The sequence below is a fragment of the Cavia porcellus genome, unplaced genomic scaffold, assembly GCF_034190915.1.
Source record: "Cavia porcellus strain 051 isolate PalLab524CR breed Dunkin Hartley unplaced genomic scaffold, mCavPor4.1 scaffold_17, whole genome shotgun sequence".
Classification (NCBI taxonomy): Eukaryota; Metazoa; Chordata; class Mammalia; order Rodentia; family Caviidae; genus Cavia; species Cavia porcellus.
This window is the reverse complement of record NW_026947500.1, coordinates 31428116-31455034: the sequence shown is the minus strand read 5'-3', so window position 1 is coordinate 31455034 and position 26919 is coordinate 31428116. Positions and strand designations below refer to the sequence as shown.

The 26919-nt window shown below is 35.7% G+C and overlaps 1 protein-coding gene across 2 annotated transcripts in view; it reads left to right on the top strand.

Annotated features, from left to right (window-relative positions):
• Cstf3 (cleavage stimulation factor subunit 3) overlaps positions 1-26919 on the top strand; it is an 80160-nt gene that overhangs the window by 49721 nt on the left and 3520 nt on the right. Inside the window, exons 4-17 of one of the 2 annotated variants that reach the window (XM_003463865.5) lie at positions 2377-2409; positions 3329-3426; positions 4300-4366; positions 4449-4483; positions 4571-4697; positions 10548-10625; positions 11597-11759; positions 13826-13935; positions 14348-14464; positions 15186-15260; positions 18982-19125; positions 20133-20235; positions 22859-22928; positions 24814-25009. In XM_003463865.5, the coding sequence (XP_003463913.2) occupies positions 2377-2409; positions 3329-3426; positions 4300-4366; positions 4449-4483; positions 4571-4697; positions 10548-10625; positions 11597-11759; positions 13826-13935; positions 14348-14464; positions 15186-15260; positions 18982-19125; positions 20133-20235; positions 22859-22928; positions 24814-25009 (1416 nt within the window). The remainder of the gene's footprint in view (positions 1-2376; positions 2410-3328; positions 3427-4299; positions 4367-4448; positions 4484-4570; positions 4698-10547; positions 10626-11596; positions 11760-13825; positions 13936-14347; positions 14465-15185; positions 15261-18981; positions 19126-20132; positions 20236-22858; positions 22929-24813; positions 25010-26919) is intronic. The other variant, XM_063227743.1, reaches the window with a different exon arrangement.

Genomic DNA, 26919 nt, shown 5'->3' with positions numbered 1-26919 from the left:
CACACATGTAAAGATCCAGCAACAGGGAAGGAATATAAACTACACCAGTCAGGCAGGACTCCAAGAAGATTGAGCTGCTGGAAGAGAGACACATTAGGAACAAAACAATAGTATGAGAACAAGGTTTAAAATTCATTATTAAGAACCTCTGGAGCCAAAAAACCATTAATTGTAAAGCACACACAGCAGACTAAATGAATGAAAGTAGTCACATGGAGACTTAACAGCCCAGAGAATCTAGTCGACAAACTGTTATAAAACCTTGAGTGAAGGGGCTGGGGATTTAGCTCAGCGGCATAAGCACCTGCCTTGCAAGCAGGCGATCATGAGGTCGATCCCCGGTACCGATAAAAATGAAAAAGACAAAAAAAAAAAAAAAAAAAAAAAAAAAAAAAAACCATCTTGAGTGAAAACCTCAAAGAAAGGATAAAAATAATAGAATCAGGAGACCTAGGTTATATAATAGTTCTAAGCCAGGCATGGTGATACATGCATGATCTTAGCACTTTTGGGCACTGAGACAAGATTAGAAGTTCATACTCAGCCTAAACAATGTAAAAACTTAGCAAGAACCTGTTTCAAAATAACATTAAAAAAAAACAGCAACCAAAAAAAATTTTTGAGGTCATATAAATGCAAAGGCAATCAGTTCAATCCTTTGTACCAAAAATAAACCTAGAAAGAAAAAAAGGAACATGGAAGACAATGATTTTAAAAAGAAAATTCCTGAACTAAAACTTCTAGATTAGAAATCTACAGATGTTTTTCCTACACTCATAGGCTCAGAGGGCATGCTGAGTTCCAGATGGAAGTCATGGTAATAATAACTGATAAGTGCTTATGCTGCCAGGCAATATTTGATAGGCTTCACATGTATTCCCTCACTGAGTCCTCAGAAACAGCCCTGTGAAATAGATAGTACTGTCTCCCTTAGATCAAGAGAAAAATTCTGTGGATAGTCAGATTGTGAATTTAAGAAGTCTGACTTCACAGCCTTACTGAAAGTGCCCCAAAGAGCAAAGATTTGTATTTGGGAATGCCATGAAATTTATGAGCACTGAGATGAAAATTTACAAGTTCCAGAGATAAGGAGTGAACTATCAACAAAAGGAAAAGATTCTCTGTTCTCATTTGCAGCAGCTTAAGCCAGGAAACTAGAAAAATATCTCTATACTCTCTCTCTCTCTCTCTCTCTCTCTCTCTCTCTCTCTCTCTCTCTCTCTCTCTCTCTCTCTCTCTCTCTCTCTCTCTCTCTCTCTCTCTCTCTCTCTCTCTCTGTGTGTATTGGAACTCAAACTCAGGGTTTTGTGCTTGCCAGGCAGGTGCTTATGCTGCTGAGCTATATTCCTGGCCCCATCTCTGAACTATTTCAGAGAAAAAGACAAGTCAGAATTTCTCTATTCACCCAAAATACTTTGTTACCTGTCAAGAGTGAAAGCAAAAATTTGCTGATACAATACTAGTGGACAACTATCCCACCTATGATCTGATGAAAATATCCAAGGAAAAATATAATGTTTCATGGTCTTGTACCTGTTGTTCTTCCTGCCTAGAATAACTCCCTTTTTTTATCAACTCTCCCACACTTAATATCATAACCTTTTCTAGAAAAGCTTTTGCCACCTTTAACTTGAAATTTTGTTCCTTCTAGACGCTCCATACCACCTCATACTTCTCTGGTTTTAGCGCTTACTATCATTTCTTACAATGGCCCATTTCTATGAGGTTTGTACGTATGTGTGTGATGTTTTGTTGTTTGGCTGGTTTGGTTTTTGAGACAGACTTGCTGTGTAATTTTTGCTGGATTTGAGCTCACTATGTAGCCCAAGCTAGTCTTGATCTCCTAGCAATCCTCCTGCCTCAACTTCTTGAGTGCTAGGAAAACAAGTGTGTACCACCATGCCCAGCTACCTTAGCCTCCTTTATCAGTGTCTTATTCACCATGGTAGCTCCAGTGCCCAGTACAGTGCCTACAGTTGTGACTGATTGAATATTTTTATTTGTCACCAAAATTTACAAATCTTTGCTGCTTTACTCAATCCACATAGTACTTCTGTAGATACATGAAGTACTATTTGGATAGACCTTAATTATATTTATGTATTTGTCTTGCTATTATTTAACATAATTTTATATTCATAAAATATCAGTGTAAACATGAGAGCCCATAAAATCAATTTGAACAAGTTACACTTAGAATGACTATTATCTACAAAACGGATTCTAACTTCTGTTGTTATTCCTGAAGAATTAAATTAGTAATTAAGTATAGAGGTGAATTTGTAAAATTAGTTAAAAATTGGGTAAAATTTTGGCAAAATCAAAACATAGTATTTTGACACAATGTTAATCTTATGTTTTTCTTTGTTTCTTTAGATTAAAGCTAAAAATTATGACAAAGTTGAAAAGGTGAGTTCTCTTGAATACACTTTAAATTTTATGGTGAAGTTTAAGACAGTCTATGGCAGATATATAAAATATTAAGTGAGCCTAGGAAATAATTAGGAATTTTACTTATTTAGCTTTTTTATATCCTTAAAATATTCTTCATAAAAATTTTGGAAAATGAAAAGAAATAATTATTTTTATTCATTTAGTATTTTTGCAATGCTGGAGAATACATATATACCACTAACCAAAATCATGAGAATGATTTTACTAATCTACAATGAAACTAAGAGAGACTTACCGGTTTTCTTTCATTTATAAGAAAATAAATTCTTGAAAGGGCTGATTTTTTTTTTTTAAATTTAAAGAAGTACTGGGAATTGAACCAGGCCTGTTAAGCAAGTGCTCTACCAATGAGGCACATACCCAGCTCTATTAGTTTTTATTTCAAGACAGGGTTTTGCTAAATTACCCAGGCTGACCTTAAATTTAGGATTGCCCTATCTCAACTTACCAAGCAGTTGAGATTATAAGCGTGTGCCAGTATGCCCAGTTGGAATTTTTTTTAATAATTGCATTTCAGGGGGCTGGGGATTTAGCTCAGCGGCATAAGCACCTGCCCTGCAAGCAGGTAGTCGTGAGTTCGATCCCCGGTACTGATAAAAATGAAAAAGACAAAAAATATATATATATAATAATAATTGCATTTCAGCCAGGCATGGTGGTGCACCCCTATAATCTCCAAGTTTGGGAGGTTGAGGTAGGAAGATCACTGCAAGTTCAAGGCCAACCTGGGCTACATAGTGAGTTCAAGGCCAGCCTAAACTATATAGTGAGACCCTGTCTCTTAAAAAAAAAAAAAAAACAAGCAAACAAACCTGCAGTTCATCAGTGTACATGTGAAACTTAACTGGATTCTGATATTTTCTTGTATTTAAAGCTATTTCAGAGATGCCTTATGAAGGTTTTGCACATTGATTTATGGAAGTGTTATCTTTCATATGTCCGAGAAACCAAGGGTAAACTACCAAGTTACAAGTAAGTGATATCAGAATCTGAAGAATGCAAGTCATCTCTAGGCACAAAATCATTCTACATACTCTCACACTGTCTCTTTGCTCCCTGTGGGATGAGATTAAAGGATTTAAAAAATCAAGATTCTCTATCACATCAGGAACAGTAGCCCAAAGGAAGCCACGGACATTATAGGCTTCCTCTGGAAAACTGGAATCACTGAAGCCTTTCTGTACTCAAGTACTCTGTACTTGAAACACCAAAGCCACTGTGCTGAAAAGCTTGTCAAATGTTTTCAAAGTTTTTTCATATTTGTCCTGGCACAACTCTTTGCAAAGTATAACGCAATGTGGTATTTTAAGTTATCCAAGGTAATTGTTAGGTAGTCCAATGTCCCCAGTGACTGACACTACCTACCCATCTCTCCGAATATAAATAGTGAAGCTTCTCAAGTGCTATTATTGTGTATAAAAAGTTATTAGTATGACTACAATCCTTATTATCTTTTCCTGATTTTACTTCATTATCATATACTAAAGAGGAAGTTCTTTCTCTTTGAATTTTACTTCCAAGCTAACCGATATTCAGATATAACTTACCTCCTTAATGAAAGAAACACCTATTTCCACACTCAAATCTATTACATATAAAATTAGGAAACTTAAGGATATAAAGATGAATAAGGCATGAACCTTATCTCTGATAAGCTCACAAACAGGAAACAAAGTGCATAATTTAATGGCCCTGCAAGCTCAACATAAAAGAGCTACCTTATAGACTTATAAACACACCTTCAGTTTTTTATAGAGAATGTTCAAATGCTGTTGTGATCTTATGTTCAGAACTTGTTTTAATTGTAGATACATTTTGATAACATGCCTTTCACATTCATTTCAGAGAGAAAATGGCTCAAGCTTATGACTTTGCACTGGATAAAATTGGAATGGAAATTATGTCCTATCAGGTAGATTTTAAAATTTTAACTATATACACTTAAGTTTGAAAAATATCTACTAAGATTCTAATATATTTTTTTAATTTCTTAGATTTGGGTCGATTATATCAATTTCTTAAAAGGCGTGTAAGTATTTTCATAGTTTTTATTTCCATATGAAGAGTCAATTTAATTAAAATATAATTAATTGATAACATTTTTATCTAATCCTAGGGAAGCTGTTGGATCCTATGCAGAAAATCAGAGAATAACAGCTGTCCGAAGAGTTTATCAACGAGGTTGTGTTAATCCCATGATCAACATTGAACAACTCTGGAGAGACTATAACAAATATGAAGAGGTAATTTAGGCCAGAATTCTTTATTATTCTAATTTAATTTTTATAACTGGGGATTTGTGAATTCTAGCCTTTCTTTCTGTCAGGTACTTAAATATCAATGTTGCACATTTTCTATCCTCTCACTGCCCCCCGCCACTGCTGTGGGTCACATTTTGGTACTAACACATGCAAGGCAAGTATTCTAGCACTGAGTTACAACCCCAGCCAACACTGGTTTTTATATTGATTATAGTGAAAGGGTGACTTCTAATGTTTTTTTGGTAAGGTTTTGTTTTATTTTGTTGACACAGGGTCTCACACTGCAGTTCAGGCTGGACTTGAACTCTCTGTGTAGCCCAGGTTGGCCTCAACCCTTGGTGATCTTTCTGCCTTGACCTTCCACGTGCTGGCATTACAGGTGTGCACCACCACGCCTGACGTTGCAAAGTTTTAAGGATCTCGATATTAGTGCTATTTTTTTAGTGAATACTCAGGGAAAACTATAATTCTTGTAAAACTATTTTTATTAGCTGCTAACCCTTATATACAGATTCATACAGACACATGTTACCTTTGATCTCCTGTGAAATGATACCTTTTTGGAATTAACTTTCTGTAGTAATGATCAGTCAGCAATACTCTTCTTTCACCTGATTTCAGTGATGCAGTTATTGGTTTCAATTTATGCAGATCTAAGATCTTTGTTTAGTTGGTGTATGTTTTTAACTAGCTAAACTTAGCAGCCTTTGTATACAAACACATATGCCAAATAAACTGTATCATAGTTCCTCATAGGTACATCTATAAGTATTAGAGAGGATTTTAAATCTGTCCCTTCAAAGAAAAGCACAATGGTTCTCAACTGTTTTGACTTGAGATTTTAAGAAATATTAAAGACCAACCTGGACCTGGAAGGCTGAAGTAGGAGCATTATAAGTTTGAGTCAGCCTGGGCAATTTAGGGACTTGGTAACAACTTGTATCAAGTTTAAAATACACAAATGGGTTAGAAATGTTTCTCACTGCAAAGTTTCTGGATTTAATCCTCAGTACAACAAAGTTTTTTGTTGCCTTCGAAAAAAAATTGTTTTTAATCATTTTAATTTTTTTTAGTGCTGCAGATTAAACCAAGGGCCTTTACACTGCCTATGTATATCCTCAGCCCTTTGTCACTTTTTCTTTTCTTTTTCCTTTGTCTTTTCTTTTCTTTCTTTCTTATTTTTCTTTTTGAGTTTACCTTTTTCTTTTTTTCTCATTCTTTACTCTCTTTCTGTCTGTCTGTCTTTCCTTCTATCTGTCTGTTTGTAGTACATAATGGTTACATTCCCAGGGAGTTGGTACATGTCTATAATACATCTTAATTATTTTTTCATTCCCTTCCCCTCCTTCTCCCTCCATCTCTTGGTTGCATTCTATTACATATAGAAATCATATAGCATTTAAGCCTGTCTGTCTGATTTATTTTACTAACATTATAGTCTCAAAGTATATCCATTTACCTATAAAGGACTCAAGTTTTTCCTTCTTTGTGGCAGAATATGATTCCATTGTGTGTAAACAGCACATTTTCGCTATCCATTCATCTGTGGATGGACACAAAGGGTGCTTCTATGATTTAGCTATCATGAATTATGCTGCTATAAACATAAGTATAAATACCATTCTAATATGATGTCTTTAACACTTTGGGGGTGTACCTAGAAGGGTACTGCTATGTGAAATGGACTTTCTAGTTTTAGTTTTTTGAGGAATCTCCATACTGATTTCCATAGTGCTTGTACAAGTTCCCACCAACAATGTAGGTTTCCTTTTTTCCTCAAGCATTGGCAACTTTGTTATTATATGATTTCTTGATGATGGCAATTCTTTCAGGGTATGATGAAATCTTAGTGTTGTTTTAATTTGCATTTCTCAAATGGCCAGCGAAGCTGAATATTTCTTCATGTATTTATTGGCCATTTGTACTTCTAGGAAATGTCTATTCATTTTACTTGTCCACTTTTTTTTATATAAGAAAAGTTATAATCTTTATTTCAAGAATAAAGTCTAAGGGGTTGGGGATGTAGTTCAGTGGCTTAAGCTCCTGCCTTGCAAGCACACAATCATGAATTCAATCCCTGGTACCAAAAAATAAAAAAATAAAAAGGAAGGAGCTGGGGATTTAGCTCAGCAGCTTAAGCGCCTACCTTGCAAGCAGGCAGTCATGAGTTCGATCCCTGGTACTGATAAAAAACGAAAAAGACCAAAAAAAATAAATAAATAAAAAAGAATAAAGTCTAACACTAAAGGAAAACAAACTGAATTTTAAAATGCTACAGATACAAAAAATTAAATATATATTTTTATATAGACCATATATATTTACCATAGAATAAGATAAAAAAAAACAGTCCAAGAATCTCTGATGGATACTGTATATATATTTTTTTTTCTAGAAAGACTAAAAATTGTACAAGAATTGATTGAGAAAAATGAAATTTCTGCAAATTGAAAATGCAGTTGTTCAAACTGAAAGATCCCACTTGTACAAGAAAATCTTAGAAGATTTCTTAGAAGACTTTGTAAAAATATCCAATTTCAAAGTTTTTAACTTTCTTAATCACAAATTTAAAGATGCCTACCATTTATGCAGAGTAAAAATGATCTCACTGTATTGGCAATTTTTTTTTTTTTTTTTTTTTGTCTTTTTCCTTTTCATCGGTACCAGGGATTGAACTCACGACTGCCTGCTTGCAAGGCAGGCGCTTATGTCGCTGAGCTAAATCCCCAGGCCCAAATTTTTTTTTTTTTGAAAGTAGTAAAATACAACAGAACAAAACAGAATAAAGCCAACTGAGACTGTGTAGTGAAACTGGTACAGAACTTCACAGCAGGTTACTGGGATAACAGTAATAGGTATCACAGTATATTTCGTTATCTTACAATAGTTGTTCTTTCAATCACATATATCAAAATAAAATGAAATACAGAACATTATAGAATTTATCAAAACAGAATATTGAATAGAGCAGTACCATTAATCAGAATAAAGCAAAACAGTAATAAAAATATTTGCCTTCAAAGAGATGGTAGAAGGAAATCCCCCTTATTTGCTATGGTCAACCTCCCAAGAGATGCTCAGATTTCTGGTTCCCGTTTGCTAATGGGGGAACAGGGGAAGGGGCATAGGGGAAGTGGAATGTTTGACTCTAGGCTGTGCACCAGTAGGTTCACTATTGCTTAGCAGGAAGGAAGCCTGGTTGCTTGGTTTCCCAGCATCCAAAGTTCCAACATGGCGCGGATCTCAGGAGACACTAGTGGTTCTCTCCCTGGAAGGGCCGCAGTCTGCCACAGTGTAGCCACTTACCAGGAAGTGAGCTGCTTGCTTGGTTTCCCAGGGTCCTAAGTTCCAACATGGCTTACTTGTCCATTTTTTTGATTGGGTCTTTTATTTTGGGATCTCTAAATTTTTTAGTCTTTATGTATTCTAGATAGTGATCCTCTGCGAAGTAGCTGGCAAAATTTTTTTCCATTCTGTAGGTTTTTTCACACTGTTGGTTATTTCTCTTGTTGTGCAGAAGCGCTTTAACTTGATATGGTCCCACTTGATCATTGGTACATTTTCATGATCTAGCTATTATGAATTGTGCTCCTCAGTTCATGTTTTGTTTTTGTTTTGAGACAGGTTCTAACTAAATCACTAAATTAATCATCCAGGCTGGGTTCTTGCAGTCTTTGTGCCTCAGCCACCCAAAATGTTGGGTTACAGGTTGCATTTAGAGCATTTATTTTTAGTGTAGCTTTTCTCTATCAATATTTGACATGTTAGAAGTTTAAAAGTGAAAAATTTTAAAGATATTTATTAATTTTTTTTTTTACAGGGGATCGAACTCATGTCCTTGCACTTGCCACGCAGGCACTTACACCACTGAGCTAAATCCCCAGCCCCATTAATTCATTTAAAAGTAACAATAATAATGCCAGGCATCATGACATATACCTGTAATCCCAGCACTCAGGAGGCTGAGACAGGAGAATTGCCAAAAAATTTGAGGCCAGCCTGAGCTACACAGTGACTTCAAGGCCACCCTTTTGAGACCCTATCTCAAAAAACCAAAACAATATGAAGATATAGACAACTATTTAGAGGAAAATAAGAGACATTATGGTAGCCAGGGTAGATCTCCTGTTGTCTTGCTTTGAAATCTGTGTCTTGTATTGTTTTCTTCTGATCTGCTTTGTTCTGTTTCCTTATGTTTTGTTTTGCCCTCTTTAAAATTAAATAAAAATAAATAAATTAATTTAATTTAATTAAACTTTAAAAAGAAAAAAACCAAACTAACAACCACAGCAACAAAAAAATTATGTTTCAAAACAAGAAAATATTTTGAAAAGAATGGAGACATTGGTTTATATTTTTGCAAATCTCTAATGAATAGCTTAAAAGGCAACAGCTTGAAGGAGGGGAAGGAAATTTTTAAAAATCAAAAAAATAAAAGAATTAAGATATGTTATATACATATACAGTGAGTGTAATCACTGCACTGCAAACATATAGTAATAAAATGATTTAAAAAGAAACAGCTTAGTCTTCATATTTGCTTCTAAAAGCAGTCATGTGTACTGAATGTCATATAGCCTCTGGAAAACTACCATACATGCATTTGTGCATGGCAAACAGTTCTTAATATTATGAGAAAATTAATTTGATTTCTTCAGCCCAGGATTAATAATAGTTCGGAATCATTAGATTAATCATTAAAAACTGGTACATTATGAGTGGTAATGTTCCTTTCTTAGCTACCTGTTTTTTTTTTTTTTTTTTTGCTACACAGACCCTGATATTAAAGGGGCTGCTTCTATTCTATATTTAAGTTTATCCCTGGCTATTTGCCCAGATGAATCTATGAATCATTCCTTATTAGACTTTTATTTGAAACAATTGATTCTCTCTAACTGGTTTCTGTTTTCTTTTTTTTTTTTTTAGGGATCGAACGCACAACTTCACACTTGTCAGGCAGGTGCTTATGCCACTGAGCTAAATTCCTGGCCCTCTGATTTCTTACTTTTAAAAATTTCATGATTTCATTCACATGAAAGCTTTCTAGAACCTCATAGTGGAAATAAACAGATTTTTAAAAAAGAAACATTGAAACAGATCTTTGATTTTTTTTTTTTCTTTTTCTTTTTGAAAAAGCATTTCATTATGCAGTCAGGCTGGCTTTAAACTCACTTTGTAATTCAGGCTGGCCTCAAACTTGGAGCTACACTCCTACCTCAGCCTCCCAAGTGCTGAGATTACAAGCATGTGCCACCATACCTGGCCCCTCAGTTTTTGAAGCATATAAAGTGATCAAATATTTATTAAAGAAAAATATTTTAAAATAAAGAATTTAAAATTATTAGGCTAGGCACACCTGGTGTACACAGCTATATCCTAGATACTCAGGAGACTGAAGCAGGAGGATTATAAGCTTGAGCCAAAGTGAACAATTTAGTGAAAGTCCGTTTTAAAACAAACAAACAAGGGACTGGGGATTTAGCTCAGCGGCATAAGCGCCTGTCTTGTAAGCAGTCAATCGTGAGTTCAATCCCTGGTACCGATAAAAAAGGAAAAAGACCAAAAAAAAAAAATTTTTTTTTAAAAAATGTTAAAAGGATGTTGGTGATGTAACTGTGAAGGTCCCAGGGTCAATATCCAGTACTGTAAATAAATAAATGAATATATGTTTATGTGTGTATGCTTAATTTTAAAATAACATCTTTTTGGAGGGCTGAGTATCAAACTCAGAGGTCATGCAGTTTCCTGTCAGGCACAAGGCTGTGGGTTTGATCTGCAGCATTACAGTCAATCAAATTAATAATAGTAATATATGTTTTTGGTTTTTCTTAGGGTATCAACATTCATTTAGCTAAGAAAATGATTGAAGATCGGAGTAGAGACTACATGAATGCTAGGCGTGTAGCAAAGGTATGGAAGTTCACTGACTATTTATTTTAATGATAACATCTGTTAATAGCAAACTTTTCCTTCTCTAGAATTACTCTTGGTATTTTCAGTCACTACCAATCATAACTAATAACGGTTAATTGTAGTTTATTGATTTGTCATCTGTTTGAGCAGATGATATTTTTGAAATAATTTTTTATGTTAAAAGACAAATAAAATAAATTAGATTTGGGAGAAATAACTTTCCAAAATTTAAACAAGATATAGAAACAAAGTTCTAAGCTGGGCGTGATGGCGTAGGTCTGTAAACCCAGCATTCAAAAGGTTGAGGCAGGAGGATCAATCACTATGAGTTCGAGGCCAGCGTGGGCTATAGTGAGTTCAAGGCCAGTCTGAACTACATAGACCCTGTATCAACAAATAAATAAATAAATAAAAAGAAACAAGGTTCTACTTAGAACTAATGAAATAGTTCATATTCTTTCCCAGAATATTTACTCATTCAAATACTATATCACACAGCCATCAGATTATTATTATAAGTGATAAAGCAGCTTGCTCTCAGGGGCAGATATTATATTATCCTTATCTTTCCATTCATCGGCATTGTTAGAAATAAGAAAAATACCCTCTTAGTGCAAACTATTGAAATTTAAAAGGAGTTTCCCTGACAATGGTAATAATAATGCCCACCAGATCTTCCATCCTGCTGATCTGTCGACTTGTACATCTTGGAGAGTGATCCTCCTAGATCACCTGCAAAAAGGATCTATGAATATTCTGTTTACCCACCCTTGAAAACATTTTTTTGGGTAGGTTATACTATGTTGTTTTTTTAAAAAATCTATCTTTATTTTTTAGATAATATTAACAAACTAGTATTTGGCAAAACTAGGTATTTTAAATGAAATTTTCTAACTAATGAACTCCATTTCATGTATGTAAGTTGCTCCAGTCTCATCCAAGAACTCTAAATGCTTGTTTTGTTTTAGGAATATGAGACAGTAATGAAAGGTTTGGACCGCAATGCCCCTTCAGTGCCTCCTCAGAATACTCCTCAAGAAGCTCAGCAAGTAGATATGTGGAAGAAGTATATACAGTGGGAAAAGAGCAACCCTCTTCGTACAGAGGATCAGACCCTTATAACAAAAAGAGGTAATAAGATTAACCCTCCTAGGATTCTATTCACGTGAGGGTTCGGCCACTAGCTATCTCATACATGACAAGATCTGTTTTTTTATCCCTAATCTTTTTGTCTCATATTCTTCAGACTTAATCATGTCCATGGTTTTATCCCCATGTCAAAGCCTATCAAGTAAATTTATTTTCTTTTATACTTTTCAGTTATATGAATTTCCATTTTAGAAATGTTCTTGTTTTTTATAGTTCCTTTATTATTTCTACTTTTCTGTTGAGTTTCCATGTGTTATCCTCTTTTTCTTTAGATTCTTACATGTATTTATAATAGAATCTCTAAAGTCCTCATCTGTGGACACAGCATCTAGGCCACCAGACATCATGGGATTTGTTTCCTTTCACTCCTTTTTCTTTTGACTGCAGGTCACATTTTCCTATGTGATCTCTTGACTAGGCATTTAAGTTTTTTCTTTTACACATAGATGATCTATTATAAAGATTCTAGATACTGTTATCTTCCTCTGGAGAATACTGAGTTATATACAGGAGGAAGTAAGATTACTGACAGACCACTTGGACCTTGTGGAGGTGTGGTTTTATACTATGAGGTTAGGTCTATGTTGTCCTTACTCTCAAAATAAATCCCATAGTCCTAGAATACAGTCTATTTCTAAAGCATAATGCATTTTACTAAGGTGTTTATCCAGACCATCTCCATAGGATTCAAATCCCAAACTTGGTATCCCCTGTCATAGGCAGCTGCTGAGATATCTGTTCAACTCTTAGCCCTCTGGCTTTGCTTTCTCCTGTGCTATTTGTATTCTTTTCTGTGTATGTACATTTCAGGGATCAGCTAAGGATTTGAAGACATTCATGCCCAGATTTTCAGGCTCAGGCTCTTTCCTTTTGAAGATTTGTCCCCTAAGTTTCCAGCTACTCTCATAACCAGAGCTCCCTGTTCCTTCAAGCCAGTAATACTGCAGAATTTGACCTGAGTTCTAGCTGTCCCAGATCTTCAGGCATGGGTATGCCTTTCAAGGAAAAAGCCATATGAAATACAGATCTCACCCAGTGTGGTTTCCTTTTTCCAAGGTATCTGCTCTAATTTCTGATTCCTTTTAGTCATACCCTAGTACACTTTAATTGTTGGTTTTTGTACTTTTTTCATTTTGTGTTTGTGCTTGTGTGTGAGGCTGCTGGGCACTGAATCTGAGGCTGTTGTACATGCCACACACAGCTGCAGAGAGAGCTATAGCCTCAGCCCTCAGTGGATAATTTTTATTTGCAGAAGCATGAGTCCGTTGTAAGTAAATCTTGACTGGAATTTGGAACTTCATTATTCCTTCCATTTTGCCTTGCTGTCATCTGTAGGCCTTTGCAAATACTATTTCCTTTGCCTACCATTTTTTGTACTTGCCTCTCTCCTTTTTCTGCTCCATTTGTTTCTCATCTGACCAGCTTCCATTCCGTCTTTTTTTTTTTTTTTTTTTTTTTTTTTTTTTTTTTTTGAGATGGGGTCTCGCTGTCCAGTTCAGGCTGGCCTTGAGCTCACTTTGTCACTCAGGCTGGTCTTGAACTCCCAACGATCCTCCACCTCATCCTCCTGAGTGCTGAGATTACAGGCGTGAGCCACCACGCCCAGCTTCCATTTCTTCTTCAGGTTTTGCTGTAAATGTCAGTTCCTTGGCGAACTGTATGATAAGTCACGTTGCTGTAAGTTTCAGGAGTACCCCATACTTTCCTCATTATAACATTTCTTACTTTTGCTTTCTTAATGTCTATCTTCTACACACTGCAGACTTCTTGAATGTCAAAAATCTTATTCACTAGTACACTCTCAGTACCTTTCACACCCTCTAGCGTATAGCTCATGCTTATAAGTTTTAATTAATGATGGACAGATGTGGCTTGGGTAGATGAAATCACTGAAACTTTTTATTTCTAATAGCATTCATTATTGAGGACCCTATTTGAGCTTAATAATTTAGTTGTGATGCTAATATTGATCATTTTTCTAATGTTTATTTATTTATTTTTTTCTAATGTTTATTTTAATTGAATGTTTTCTCTGTATGTATCTTTAGTTATGTTTGCTTACGAACAGTGCCTGCTTGTGCTCGGTCATCACCCTGATATTTGGTATGAAGCTGCCCAGTATCTTGAGCAGTCAAGTAAACTGCTTGCAGAGAAGGGAGTGAGTATTTCTTCTCCCATCCTTTTTGGTCTTTATGTGATTTTGTTAGCATTGATTTTGTGGAAAAAAATGTAACACTAAATTTTGGTAATAAAGTGTTAAATGTTGAAAACAAAATATGTCAATATGAATTTTATTGACATTCAAGATTAAACTTTCCTACTCAAAATTAAAATATATTGGCTGTTTTTAAATGCATTAAAGTGATGAATCATTTAAAATACTTGCATGGTTCTTCCATAAGTCTTTCAAATGTTTTTAGAATCCAGAGACAAGAATGTAGAATCTGATGGGGGGGGGATGTGTGTGTTTTTCTTAGATACACATAAATAATCTAGGTGTAGTGTTACTAACTTTATCCTCTTTCAACTGTATTCGATTATTGAGGATAAGGTTTTTGTTTTTCTCCTAGGACATGAATAATGCCAAGTTATTTAGTGATGAAGCTGCTAACATATATGAAAGAGCTATAAGCACTTTATTGAAGAAGAATATGCTTCTTTATTTTGCATATGCAGATTATGAAGAGGTAAGGATATTCAGAACTTCCTTTTTTATTTTCCCTTTTTCTTTCTTTTCAGTACTGGGAATTAAACTCAGTGCCTTCACACTGAGTTATATCTGTATTCCCAGCCCTTTTTGAGACAGGGTCTCACTGAATTTCCCAAGCTGTGCTTAAATTTGTGATCATCCTGCATCAGCCTTCCAAAGCACTGAGATTACACTGTACACTGTCTTACCTGGCTACAACTTTCTTATAATTTGATTTCTTGATTTTTCACATCTATTAGTTTTTTTTTATATAGTTGGTCACATTGATATTCGTTGGGTATATATTTATGATTCCTGTCTCTTCAGATTTACATCCTTTACCGGGATGTAGTGACCTTCTTTGTTTCTCTTAATCTGTCTTGGTTTGAAATGTAATTTGCATCTGAGGATTTAGCTCAGTGGCTCAAGTGCTTGCCTGCTAAGCATGAAGTTATGTGTTCAATCCGTGGTACGAAAAACAAAACAAAATTCAAGTGAATGTAATTTGACTTTTTTGCATTCTGATTGTCTCTTTGCCAGACATACTACTGCTTTTGGTAGCCACAGATGATGCAAAGTGTACAGTTGTTAGTCCTTTATTCATATTTATGCTCAGTGTAGGTTTCATTGTGTGTGTTTTTTGGGGAGGATTCTTTAAAGCTATTATCATACTTTTTTTTAAGTATGTCTTTGTATTTGCTTCTTCTCTACCATGTTAGAGTCGCATGAAATACGAGAAGGTTCACAGTATATATAACAGACTTCTGGCAATCGAGGACATTGACCCCACTTTGGTAAGTTGTTTAAAAATCTCTTTCCCACCTTTATGGTCTGATTTAACAAAAATTAATTCACATGTCATGAAATTTATTGGGTTTTTTTTCCCCTTGTTGTTGTCTTGACAAATAACCTTGAGCCATGGGACTATAATCACAATCAAGATAGAAAATCTCTGCAAAATTGCCTTATATAACTCCTTGGTAGGCAACCTTCTGCCCTAAGTCATGACAGTAACTGATTAAATTTTGGGTGATTTTTGGTTTATTTTTTGTTTTTTATGGTGGTAGTTATGGGAGATAATTTGAGTGACTCCCCTTGTATGCAGAACAGTTTCTGCAACTTTGATTATATGAAGACTTAGTTCCTTATACTGATATGTACAGAGCTGGCTATGGTATTTCTTATTTGCAATGTAAGCATTGCAAATAAGGCTAGCCAGGTACTGGTGTATAATCTCTAAAGCCATCAGACAGTCTCCTGTTTCCTCACATAGTGCTCTCTCTAAAATGCATAAGCACAGCAGGATGGTAGAGCCAGTCAGTTCCAGGAATGTCAACTGGGTATGAACCTCAAGGTAAAGAGGCTATGACTCCCCAGGGCACAAAAGTTTGTATATCAGAAACTGAAGCAACAGCCTCCTAAAACAATTCAGTTGCTGCCTTAATTGAATTATGCAAATTGATCCGTCTGCATATCCTTATCTCTGCATTTTGCAGAGATGCTTTTCACACTATCTGACTAGCCAGCTCAAGTTGCATACATAGTAGTGTCCACCATCCTTATTGTCACTCATCCTTAAACTACCCCCTTCTTCACAAGATAAATTTTTGGAAAGGCCTAAAATCAAGAGCTATGTCTGTATATCCTCATGGGGATTAGACTTGGGACCCGTTGGCTGCCCTTAACTTGGAATATGTCTTAGTGTCTTTACTCCAGCTGTGGGTTGCATTGGAGGTGGTAGATTAAAATTAACTTGCTAGGATTCCAATAACATCTCAATGGGATTATAAATGTAACTCTTTGGATTGTGAGGAAAACTAAAAAGAAATTACAATATTTGGATAATTGTACTCAATATTTGGGATTACAATATTTGGTGCCCAACGTGGCCAGAACACATTACCTTCACAGCACTGGGCACTGAACCAGGGCCTTTGCACTGAGCTGAGTCGCTAGCTTTGTTTTTATTAAATATTTTTGACACAGGGACTTATGAAGTTGCTACACTGCCCAAGCTAGGTTGAGTTTAGGATTCTCCTTCCTCAGCCTCCCAGAGTTCTGGGATTATAGGCATGCACTACAACACTTGGCTAAAAGTCCTTTTCCTCGATGAACTCATGGTTCATCCATCCATAAATGAAGGCAGCATTGTTTGACATCATCAAAACTGGGCAAGCCAGGGCTTTGCTCATGATGTTTGTTCTTAAACATTGTATACTCATCGTGTGTTACATGTAAAATGACCTAGAATTTATTTATTTATTTATTTTTAAATTTTATTTTATTTAAGGAGAAAAGAAGAAAAAAAAAACAGTGAAAGGGTACAAGTTATACAGATTTACAGAGGAAAAAAAATGAACAATAGGATATCACTAGTTAATGGATTACATATTGCCATCTTAGAATCAATTGTTCAAGTCACAAAATTAAAGCTTGTAGAGTGGACATTCCAACAATGACACTGCAAACAGTTCTGTTCAATGATCCAATAAAACTCTGTGATATCATTTTCTATCTTATACACTTAAATATACATGCAGTTATATAGTTTAGAGCACTTTTCCTCTCTTTTGTACAATGACTATTACACATTTTGGGTTTCATTGCTCCCCCGGTTCTTATTGCTTTTTTGGAAGAGAGTAAAACCAAATGTGACATAACAGAACAGAATCGTGACCTAGAATTTATCAGTGAGGTTCCATTTATAGTCTTTGGAAAATAGAGTAGTGGACCTTTTAAATTAAGAAAATGTGAAATTAAATATAAGTTATAAAACATGCTTACTCAAGGTTAAACATTAAGTTTTCTAGATAATTTGAATTCATTAGTGGAGTGTTTTCTACTATTTTTACATTTTTTTTCCCTTAAAAAAATTTTTTTTTAGTACTTTCAGCCAGGGCACTTGAGCATGCTAGGCAATTGCTCTACCACTGAGTCACTCCTCCACCCCCTATTTTATTTATTTGTTTATCTTTTAGTGGTATTGGGGATCAAATTCTCCCTTAAAATTTAATTGATATAAATTAAAACAATGCTCAGATTCCATCTCACTCAAGAAAAAATGGCTATTATCTAGAAATCCACCAGTAACAAATGCTGATGGGCCTGTGGGGAAAATGGGGCCCTTTTCTGCTGTTGGTGGGAGTGTAGACTGGTGCGGCCACCATAGAAATCACAGAGGAGATTCCTCAAAAACCTAAAACTAGAAGTTCCATTTGACCCAGCTATTCCATTTCTTGGTCTCTTCCTAAAGAAATAAAAGCATTACACCAGAGCAATATATGCACACCAGTATTTATAGGGGCACAATTTGTAATAGCTAAACCTTGGAAACAGCCCAGATGCCCTTCAACCAATGAATGGATAAACAAGATTTGGAGGTTTTTTTTTTTTAATACAATGGGATACTGCTCCTCTACCATAAAGACGGATACACTTGAGACATTTCTATCTAAATGGATACACCTGAGGCTATACCCTGTTTTTTGTTTTTGTTGTTGTTTTGTTTTGTTTTGTTTTGTTTTGTTTGATACCGGGGATTGAACTCATGACCTCACACTCGCCAGGCCTGTGCTTATGCCGCTGAGCTAAATCCCTAGCTCAAGACTATACTTTTAAGTGAAATAAGTCAGACACACACACATGAAAATATCACATGATTTCTGTGGTATGAGAAGCTAAAAGTGTAAATAAGAACCAAAATGTATAATAGATATTGGGAAATAGGAAGAAAATATTCAAATGAAAAGGAGAACAGGGGAAAGAAGGACAAGGAAAAAAATGTAGAAACAAAGCTTTTGTAAATAAAGGGGAAGAGGGGCTGCAGAGAAGTGAGGGGGATGAGAAAAAAGAAGCAGCAAGATATACTGTGTGCAGATACAAATTCCCTATGATGAATATTATCACTATATATGTCTGAAATGTACCAATAAAATAACCAAAAACCCAGCAAAACCACAAAAATTCAATTTGCATACCATAGAATTAGTGGTAATGATTATATAACCTTGTGATACTAAGTACTGCTGAATTGTACGCTTTAAAAGGTGAATTTGGTGGCAGGTGAATTGTGTCTTAATAAAACACAAGAACAAGTACAAATGTGGTGGTACCTGCATGTAATTCCAGCTACTCATGGGACCAAGGCAGGTAGATCTTGAGTTTGAGGCCAACCTGGACCACTTAAGCAAGACCATGTCTTAAAAATAAAAAATAGAAAAGGGTTAGGGGTGTGGCTCTGCAGGAGAGCATTTGCCTAGCCTGTGTGAGAGCACCTAGTTCAATCCCCAGTACCCCCAAAACACATTAATCAGCATATATCCCTAGTATGTATCAGAAAAGTTTACCTATGGACTCATCAATAATCCTCTCTTCTAAACTCTTGGATAGACAGGATTTCTTTCTTCTAAAGTAAACATTAGTATAGGAATTAGGTGAGCTGGTACTAGATGTTATAAGGATCACATTCTGTCTAATTTGTAGAGTATACTTTTGTAATTTCTGTCTTTTGCATAGGTATATATCCAATATATGAAATTTGCAAGAAGAGCAGAAGGTATCAAATCGGGAAGAATGATATTTAAAAAAGCAAGAGAAGATACCAGAACCCGTCACCATGTCTACGTCACTGCAGCACTCATGGAATATTACTGCAGTAAGGTAAATATTGAAATATATATATGTAAAGATGAAGTGATTTCTTTCATTAATAGAAAAAAACCACCCCTGGTTCAGTCATTAAGTTTTTGGATTTGATGTTTTTTTGTTTGTTTTTTGAGAGACAGGGTCTCACTATCTAGTTCAAGCTGGTCCTTAAACTCCCTATGCAGGCCCAGGATACCTTTGAACTTACAGCAATCCTCCTGCCTCAGCTTCTTAAGTGCTAAGATTACCAGCATGCCTACCTCTGTTATTATTTTAATTGCTTCATTTTGTAAAGGACGTCTACATGTAACTGTGTGGGTATTTATCCAAGTACCCAATTCTAATTTACAATCCCATGTTTCATTTTTTTTTTTCAACCCTGGAAATTGAAGCCAGGCCCCTCCCACTGAGCTACATTTCTAATCCTGTTTTATTTTTATTTTGAGACAGTCTCACTAAATTATCTAGGGTGGGCGTTGAATTGCTCAGCCCAGATGATCCTCAGAGTGCTGGGATTATAGGCATGTACCATCCACTTCTCTCTCTTATTTTTTTTTTCAAGACAAAGTCTTGCTTTGTTGCTCAGGCTGGCCTCCAACTCCTTGGCTCAGGGGATCCTCCTGCTTCCATATTCCAAATCTTTAGGTCAACTGCTGACCCTAAACACGCTTGAATGATTTTGTGTGTGTGTGTGTGTGTGTGTGTGTGTGTGTGTGTGTGTGTGTGTGTGAGAGAGAGAGAAAGAGAGACAGGATTTCACTGTGCAGTTCAGGCTAGCCTTAAACTCACTTTGTAGCCCAGACTGGCTTTGAACTTACAGCAATCATCCTGCCTCAACATCCTGAGTGCTGGGATTATAAATGTGTACCACCACACCCAACTCGTGACTGCTTTTTAGCCCATTTTTACTTAGCATAATTTTAATTCTCTTGTTCCTTATCATATATAGGTAATACAGTTTTAATATTTGGGGGAATATCTTGTCTTCATGGAAATCATTACCTTGTCCTCTTTACTTTTAGGATAAATCTGTGGCCTTTAAGATTTTTGAACTGGGACTAAAGAAATATGGAGACATTCCAGAATATGTCCTGGCCTATATTGATTATCTCTCTCATCTCAATGGTAAGTTGATTCTGGATCTCTGATGGTTACTTAATATTAAATGATCTGAAATTATGTTGCTGTTTTTTTCCCTTCTTGACTGTGTCATAAATCAGACATCACACTAGATCCAGGCACGTAATAAGCACCCAAGAAGTATTATGACTTTTCAATAATCAATTTTTATTTACTGAATAATGATAGATAACTTCTAACTCAGCAGAATGGTCAAAAGTGCTATCTGTAGCAGCATAAAGCTGTTAAGTCAGTGTTAGCAGGCACAGTGTTGTTTACATTTATCACTGATGGAACTGTGTAACTGAGTTCCCCTGGAGGGGGAACACACCAAAAACCTTCCTAGAGCTGGGGTACAACTGAGGATACACTGTCTTAACAGGTGTGAAGCCCTGAGTTTAATCTCCAGAATCATCAAAACAAAACAAAAAATCTTATAACCAGCAAAACTGAAAGATACCCATGTAAAGTAAAAGTTTTATATATATATATATATATATATATATATATATATATATATAGTCTAATTACCAGTAGTTCAGGATATGCAATTTAATTTCTTGGTCAAAAATGAATAATAAAAGATCCTGTAAAATGTGTGTTAAGAGAGAAATATATATGGGCTGGGATATAGCTCAGTGATAGACATACGTGTTGGACATACATGAAGCTTTGAATTTGATCTCTAGCACCATAAAAGAAAAAAAAGGAAAAGAAATATATAATTTATACACTATCTATAAATGATTATAGAATTCGATATCACAACAATGTATCAGTAATTTTAATATTTTGGAAAAAATACAGAATTCTATATACCTAAATAGTATAAAGGAATTATTTTGTATTTCATCTTATTGAGCCCACACTCTGAAAAAAATTTGATTCCAAAAATTTAGACAGTAAAGCATTTAATTGATAAATTTTCTTGGATGAAATATTCTTTACCAATCATGATCATGTATTATTTCAATTTTTAGAAGTTACTTATAGGTACACTTGTGTTATTATTAACAGTAGTATAGCTCATCTTAATGTTACTCTCTTAAATGTAGTATCTTAGTTCTTCCATCTCTTTGTCCATGTATCTACCCATCTCTCAAACATTTATTCATTACCTTCTGCTTTCTGGAGTCCAGGAATACAAAGATGAATAGGACTCCAGCCTTGTCATCATGCTGTACTCCAATGCATAAATATAATTGCAGCATTGGTTTTTATTGTACCAGAGTTTTGAGGTTAGGTGTGTAACCTTAAACTGTAGTTTTCTTATCTGCAGAATGGCCATAATTATAAGAATTCCTGTTATAGAATTAGAGGATTCAGTTAACTTTTTGCATGTGCTTGACTTGCATGTGGAATGTAGTAAGCAATCCACAAATGTTAACTATTTGGGATGATAATAGTGAACATAAAACATGGGTAAGTAACTGTAATAGAGGCTTTAAGGAAGTACTTTGGAGCCACAAAGGAGAAGGGAGTTTAAGTTTTATGGCTGTGCTATGCTATTATTCTAGTTACTAGATCACTAGGTATTGAACACTTGAAATGAGGTTAGTCCAAAATGAGATGTGGTATGAGTGCAAAATAGATCCTAGATTTCAGGGACTTACTGTGGGACTAGGGTGTCACGTATGTTAAAGTGAAAGTGATGAATATGTTGCCATCTTTTTTTTTTTTTTTTGTCTTTTTCATTTTTATCAGTATCGGGGATTGAACTCGCGACCACCTGCTTGCAAGACAGGTGCTTATGCCGCTGAGCTAAACCCCCAGCCCCTTGTTGCCATCTTGTGTGGCTCAATACAGTTGATCTCTCTGGGTTTATCTTCCATATGGATATAGAGTAAACTGAATAACTACTCTAAAGCAATAAAAACCAACCACTCGGCTGGATTTGTTTTTTTTTGTTGTTGTTGTTGTTGTTTGTTTGTTTGTTTTTGGTACCAGGGGTTGAACTCACGACCTCACACTTGCCAGGCAGGTGCTTAATGCCACTGAGCTAAACCCCCAGCCCAACTTGGCTGGATTTTTAAAAACAACTTTATGGAGGTATAGTTTGTATACCATAAATGTACCCTTATTAAGCATGCAATTCAATGGTTGTTAGCAGATCTGTGTCTGAATTCTGAAATTTTAAAGAGTCTTTTAAAGTTTAGCAAGAAGTACCATTTTTCCAATTTCGCTGTAGAGGACCTCCTAAGGCTTATGATTTAATCCACTTCTGACAGCCATTCTTAATCCATTTACTGTTTATTCATTGTATTATACCTCTATAAGAAGATTTAAAAAAGAAACTAAACAGAGTAGTCCTGGTGCCTTAAAATAAGAACTCAATTATATCTAAGTTTGGACTTGTCTTCCTCACACTTGGTGCATTTAAAAAATGTCTAGGCATTTTCGCTATGTAGTTTTCATTATTTTAAAAAGGCAAGTAGGACATGCAGTTCAGACATCTTTCTGAACCTAAAGTTTCCTTATGTACAAAAACCGGTATGACAAGTTACCTTTCCGCAGGAGGGTTTTTGAAAAATTGAGTTAAGATTATATTTTTTAAAACACATTATCAAATTGTAAAACTGAGTTTTTAAATGATTTTTTTTCTTTTAACATAATCTTTTAAATATCCTAGAGGACAACAATACCCGAGTTTTATTTGAACGAGTCTTAACGTCTGGCAGCCTTCCTCCTGAGAAGTCTGGGTAAGCCATTGTAAAAATGTGCCCATTGGGTTCTTAGGGCAACTTTAATTACTGAATTGTGATCTGTGGGGTGGGTGTTTGCTTGAGTGTGAGATTCAAGAGAAGCTCCTCTCTTGAGACTCAATTTACCTACCTGCAATATTTTTATATTTTTCTGATCTTTTATTTTCTGCTTTATAATTAGAATTGCTTCAAAAGATCCCTTTATTATTTATTTATTTTTGAGTACTAGGGATCAAACCCAAGGCCTTCACACCAAGCTCTATTCCCAGCCCAGTACAGTTTTTGAGACAGAGTTACACTGAGTTGCCCAGGCTGGGCCTGAACTTGTATGCCACCACCCCTAGCTTATTACTATAATGTCTTTCTAGGTTTAATATGTATCCAGAAATGGATATAAACATGTTAAAGAGGAGTTTTACAATTTTTTAACTCACTTATTCAAAAGCAAACTGTTCTTACATATTGGAAGTTTGTCCTACTGCCCTGATTTATGGTTTTAACTATCAGTTTTACAAAGCAGAAGAACATAGTATAGTAGCAAAGCAGAAATAGTAAGGCTTTGGAGCCTCGGGTTCAGTTTTCAGCTCCCATGTGCAGCGGTGCACCTCTACAGTCCTGGTCCTCAGTGGGCTAAGGCAGAAGATCACAGCTTCTACCTGCCTGAGCACTTTAACAAGTTCCAGGCTCGCCATAAAGACGGCTGGGGATGTAGTTAAGTAGTAGAGCACTTTTGGATTTTATCCCTAGTACAAAAAAAATTTCTTTTTTTTTTTTTTTTTTGCTTCAGCACACTACCTAATGGGCATATTTCATAGCCCTGTCAATTCTCAGTTTCTTACTAAGTAACAGTAATGTCTACCAGTATGTGATCGCTTTATCACGAAGGTGGTAGTTACATTTGACTAATATGAAAGTATTTATTTTTGCTGTTAAAGCAAAGCAAAGACAGCAATGATCCACATTAGTGAGAAAAAATAAGAGCAATCATAGTAGTAAATTTTGAAATATATTTTTATTCATACATTAGGTGATGAATTCATTTAACATTATAACTCATGCCACTATACATAGAGAGTTTAAGATCAGTCTGGGCTACCATAGCAAGAGCCTGACTCAAAAACAAACAAACAAAAAAACCCCAAAAAACTAGGTGGGGAGGAATTCATACCATTAAACAAAATGATGAAGCCACTTTATTCAGGAACAATTAGCCATCTGTCTAGGTCTTTTCTTCAACTCTTCCACTTGGAGTTTACCCTAAGGTAAGCATCTTTTTGACCATTTAGAAAGATATCCTACATAATAACTCAGTAAAGGCTTCAGTACTCCAGTATTTAGGTGGTGTTCTGTCTATAATTTACTTTCAAAATTAAGATTAAACAAATAGAGTAACATTAAAAGGTATTAAACATAGATAATGGTACATAGGTATTTATTATACTATGCCATTGTTCTATAGTTTGTAAATCTTTATAATATAAAAGACTTTTAAGAGCCAGGTATGTGGGTAAGGCCTATAACTCTAGCACTTGGGAGGCTGAGGCTGGAGGATTGTTGCAAGTTCAAGACCAGTCTGAGCTACAAAGTGAGCCCAACGCCAGCCTGACCTGCATAATGAGACCCTGTCTCAAAAAAAAGAAAAGCAAACTTTTAATAATTTAGGGAGGCCACATTTAGTGGCACATGCCTATAATCCCAGCACTTGAGTGACTGGGGCAAGAGGATCATCATAAGTTCAAGGCCAGCCTAGACTACATAGTGAGACCCTATCTCAATTAATTAATTAATTAAGGGAGAAAATGGGAGAGAATAAGTCTTGCTTTATATGGACTTCCTACCTCAAACCCAGAATAAGTATTAATTACAGTATATTTTCTTACAGAGAAATATGGGCCCGATTTTTAGCTTTTGAAAGTAATATTGGTGATCTAGCTAGTATACTTAAAGTGGAGAAAAGACGGTTTACAGCATTCAAAGAAGAGTATGAAGGCAAAGAAACAGCTTTACTGGTAGACAGATACAAGTTCATGGATTTATACCCTTGCTCTGCAAGTGAACTAAAAGCGTTGGGTTATAAGGTATGTACTTCAGGTCAAGATGTGTGTAGCATTATCATTTTTCCATGGTTTTAGAAGGGTTCCTGGATACCTTCATTCTAAAGTAGATTTTGAAGTATAATCTAATTTTAGAAGAAATTTGGGAAAAACCAAAAAAATGATTTTTCCTTGGTTTATGAAGCATGGAATATCAAAAGTAGCTGAACAAAATGAAACTTAATATGAGATCTAGCACTTTCCTTCTGTCTCTGAAACTGTCAGTGCCTTGATGTCTAATGTCCATTGGGCACATGGAAAGGGTATGGAGAGGAAAAAATCATTTTGGTACTATTGTCTTCTAATAACTTTTATTGAGGTGATAAACATGTTTGGACAGATCTTAAACCCAATGCAATTAACTTTTGTGAAAATGGAACTCTTCTACTGAGACTATGGAGTTATAAGATAAATCAGGTCCTGTTTAGGCCAGAGGGAAAGATTAATGTTCATCAAACTCCACAGAAATAGCTCTTGCTGAGAAAACCACTGTTCTGCCTGACATGGTGGTGCATGCCTGTAATCCCGGCACTTGGGAGGCAGAGTCAGGAAGTTTGCTGTGACTTTGAGGCCAACCTGGGCTACAAAGTGAGTTCAAGGGCAGCCTGAACTCCATAGCAAAATCCTATCTCAAAAAGACAAAAGGAAAAAAAAAGAAAAACACTGTTTTATTACTTGCTAATATTTCTGTCTCATGTAAACAGAGGCTGTGATGGAAATCCAAAGGGAATATATATGTACACAGGAAACCCTTGTTGGTCCCTTTAAACCAGCCAGCATTAGTATGTCCTTGACCATCTTCCTTCTTTTCCTTAGTACCCTCTTTTAACCTAAGTCACAGCTGTGTCTAAACTATATTACCTTAAAAGTTGGGTGCAGTGGCAAAGGCCTGTATCCCAGCACTCAGGAGGCTGAGGCAGGAGGACTAGTGACAGTTTGAGGGCAACCTGTGTTCAAGTCCACTGAGTTCAAATTCAACTGAACTACACAGTTGAGCAGTCTCAAACAACCAAAAACAAACAAATAAATACAAACAAAATAAAAACCTAGACAACTACTCATAATTTAACCTCAGACATTTTTTTCCTTAATGGAAACTCTAGTTCTGTTTCAGTCCTAGATTCCTATTCTGAACCAAGGAATTCTTGTATTCAAGGGGTTACGGCTTAGAAATGAGCAGTTTCCATGTGTAGTCTACTTCTCAATGAATAGCCAAAGGCATTTTAAGACTATATTATGGAATTATTAGAAAAGGCTAAAGTTTTCCAAAATAAAAGGAGAAATTAAGGTTAATGAAAATACATTACTTTCCAAGTAGAACTGCATCTCGGATATGTGTTTTCTGTCTTGTGTTTATGTTTCTACTCTTGTATTTATTTGGGAAGAATTAGGCTGCTTCCCTTTGTAGTGTGGGTGGTGTGGAAGACAGATGAAAGCAAGGCCTAGTGTGCCTGCTTGCTCAGCTCTGGCCCTGTAACACTAGGTATCTCTACATTTGAGCAAATTTGGAGACACGAAAAAGAATAAGGCCTCCATTAGCAGTGACTGTAGTGTTCCTTTGATAAACCTTGGAAGGCTGTCAGCCCCAGCAGGACACTCCCCATATACTGAAAAGTGGAATTCTGGACCAGTTTGAGGTTGGACTCCCAACCCCGCCTGTCCTCATTATGAGCTGCGTGACTCTCTGCCCCTTCTACAACACAGGGATGTTATGCCTGCCCCATCAGAGGAGAAATACCATAAATGGCTGCTCATATTTTGGGAATCTTTTTCACTTCATTAGTAAAATCTTCTTAACTAGTATAGGTTCTGTTAACCCTGTTTACTCTTCATGAAGCAGGACTTCAGTAAGTTCAGCTTCTTCATATGACAGCCAGGCATGGTGGTGCACGCCT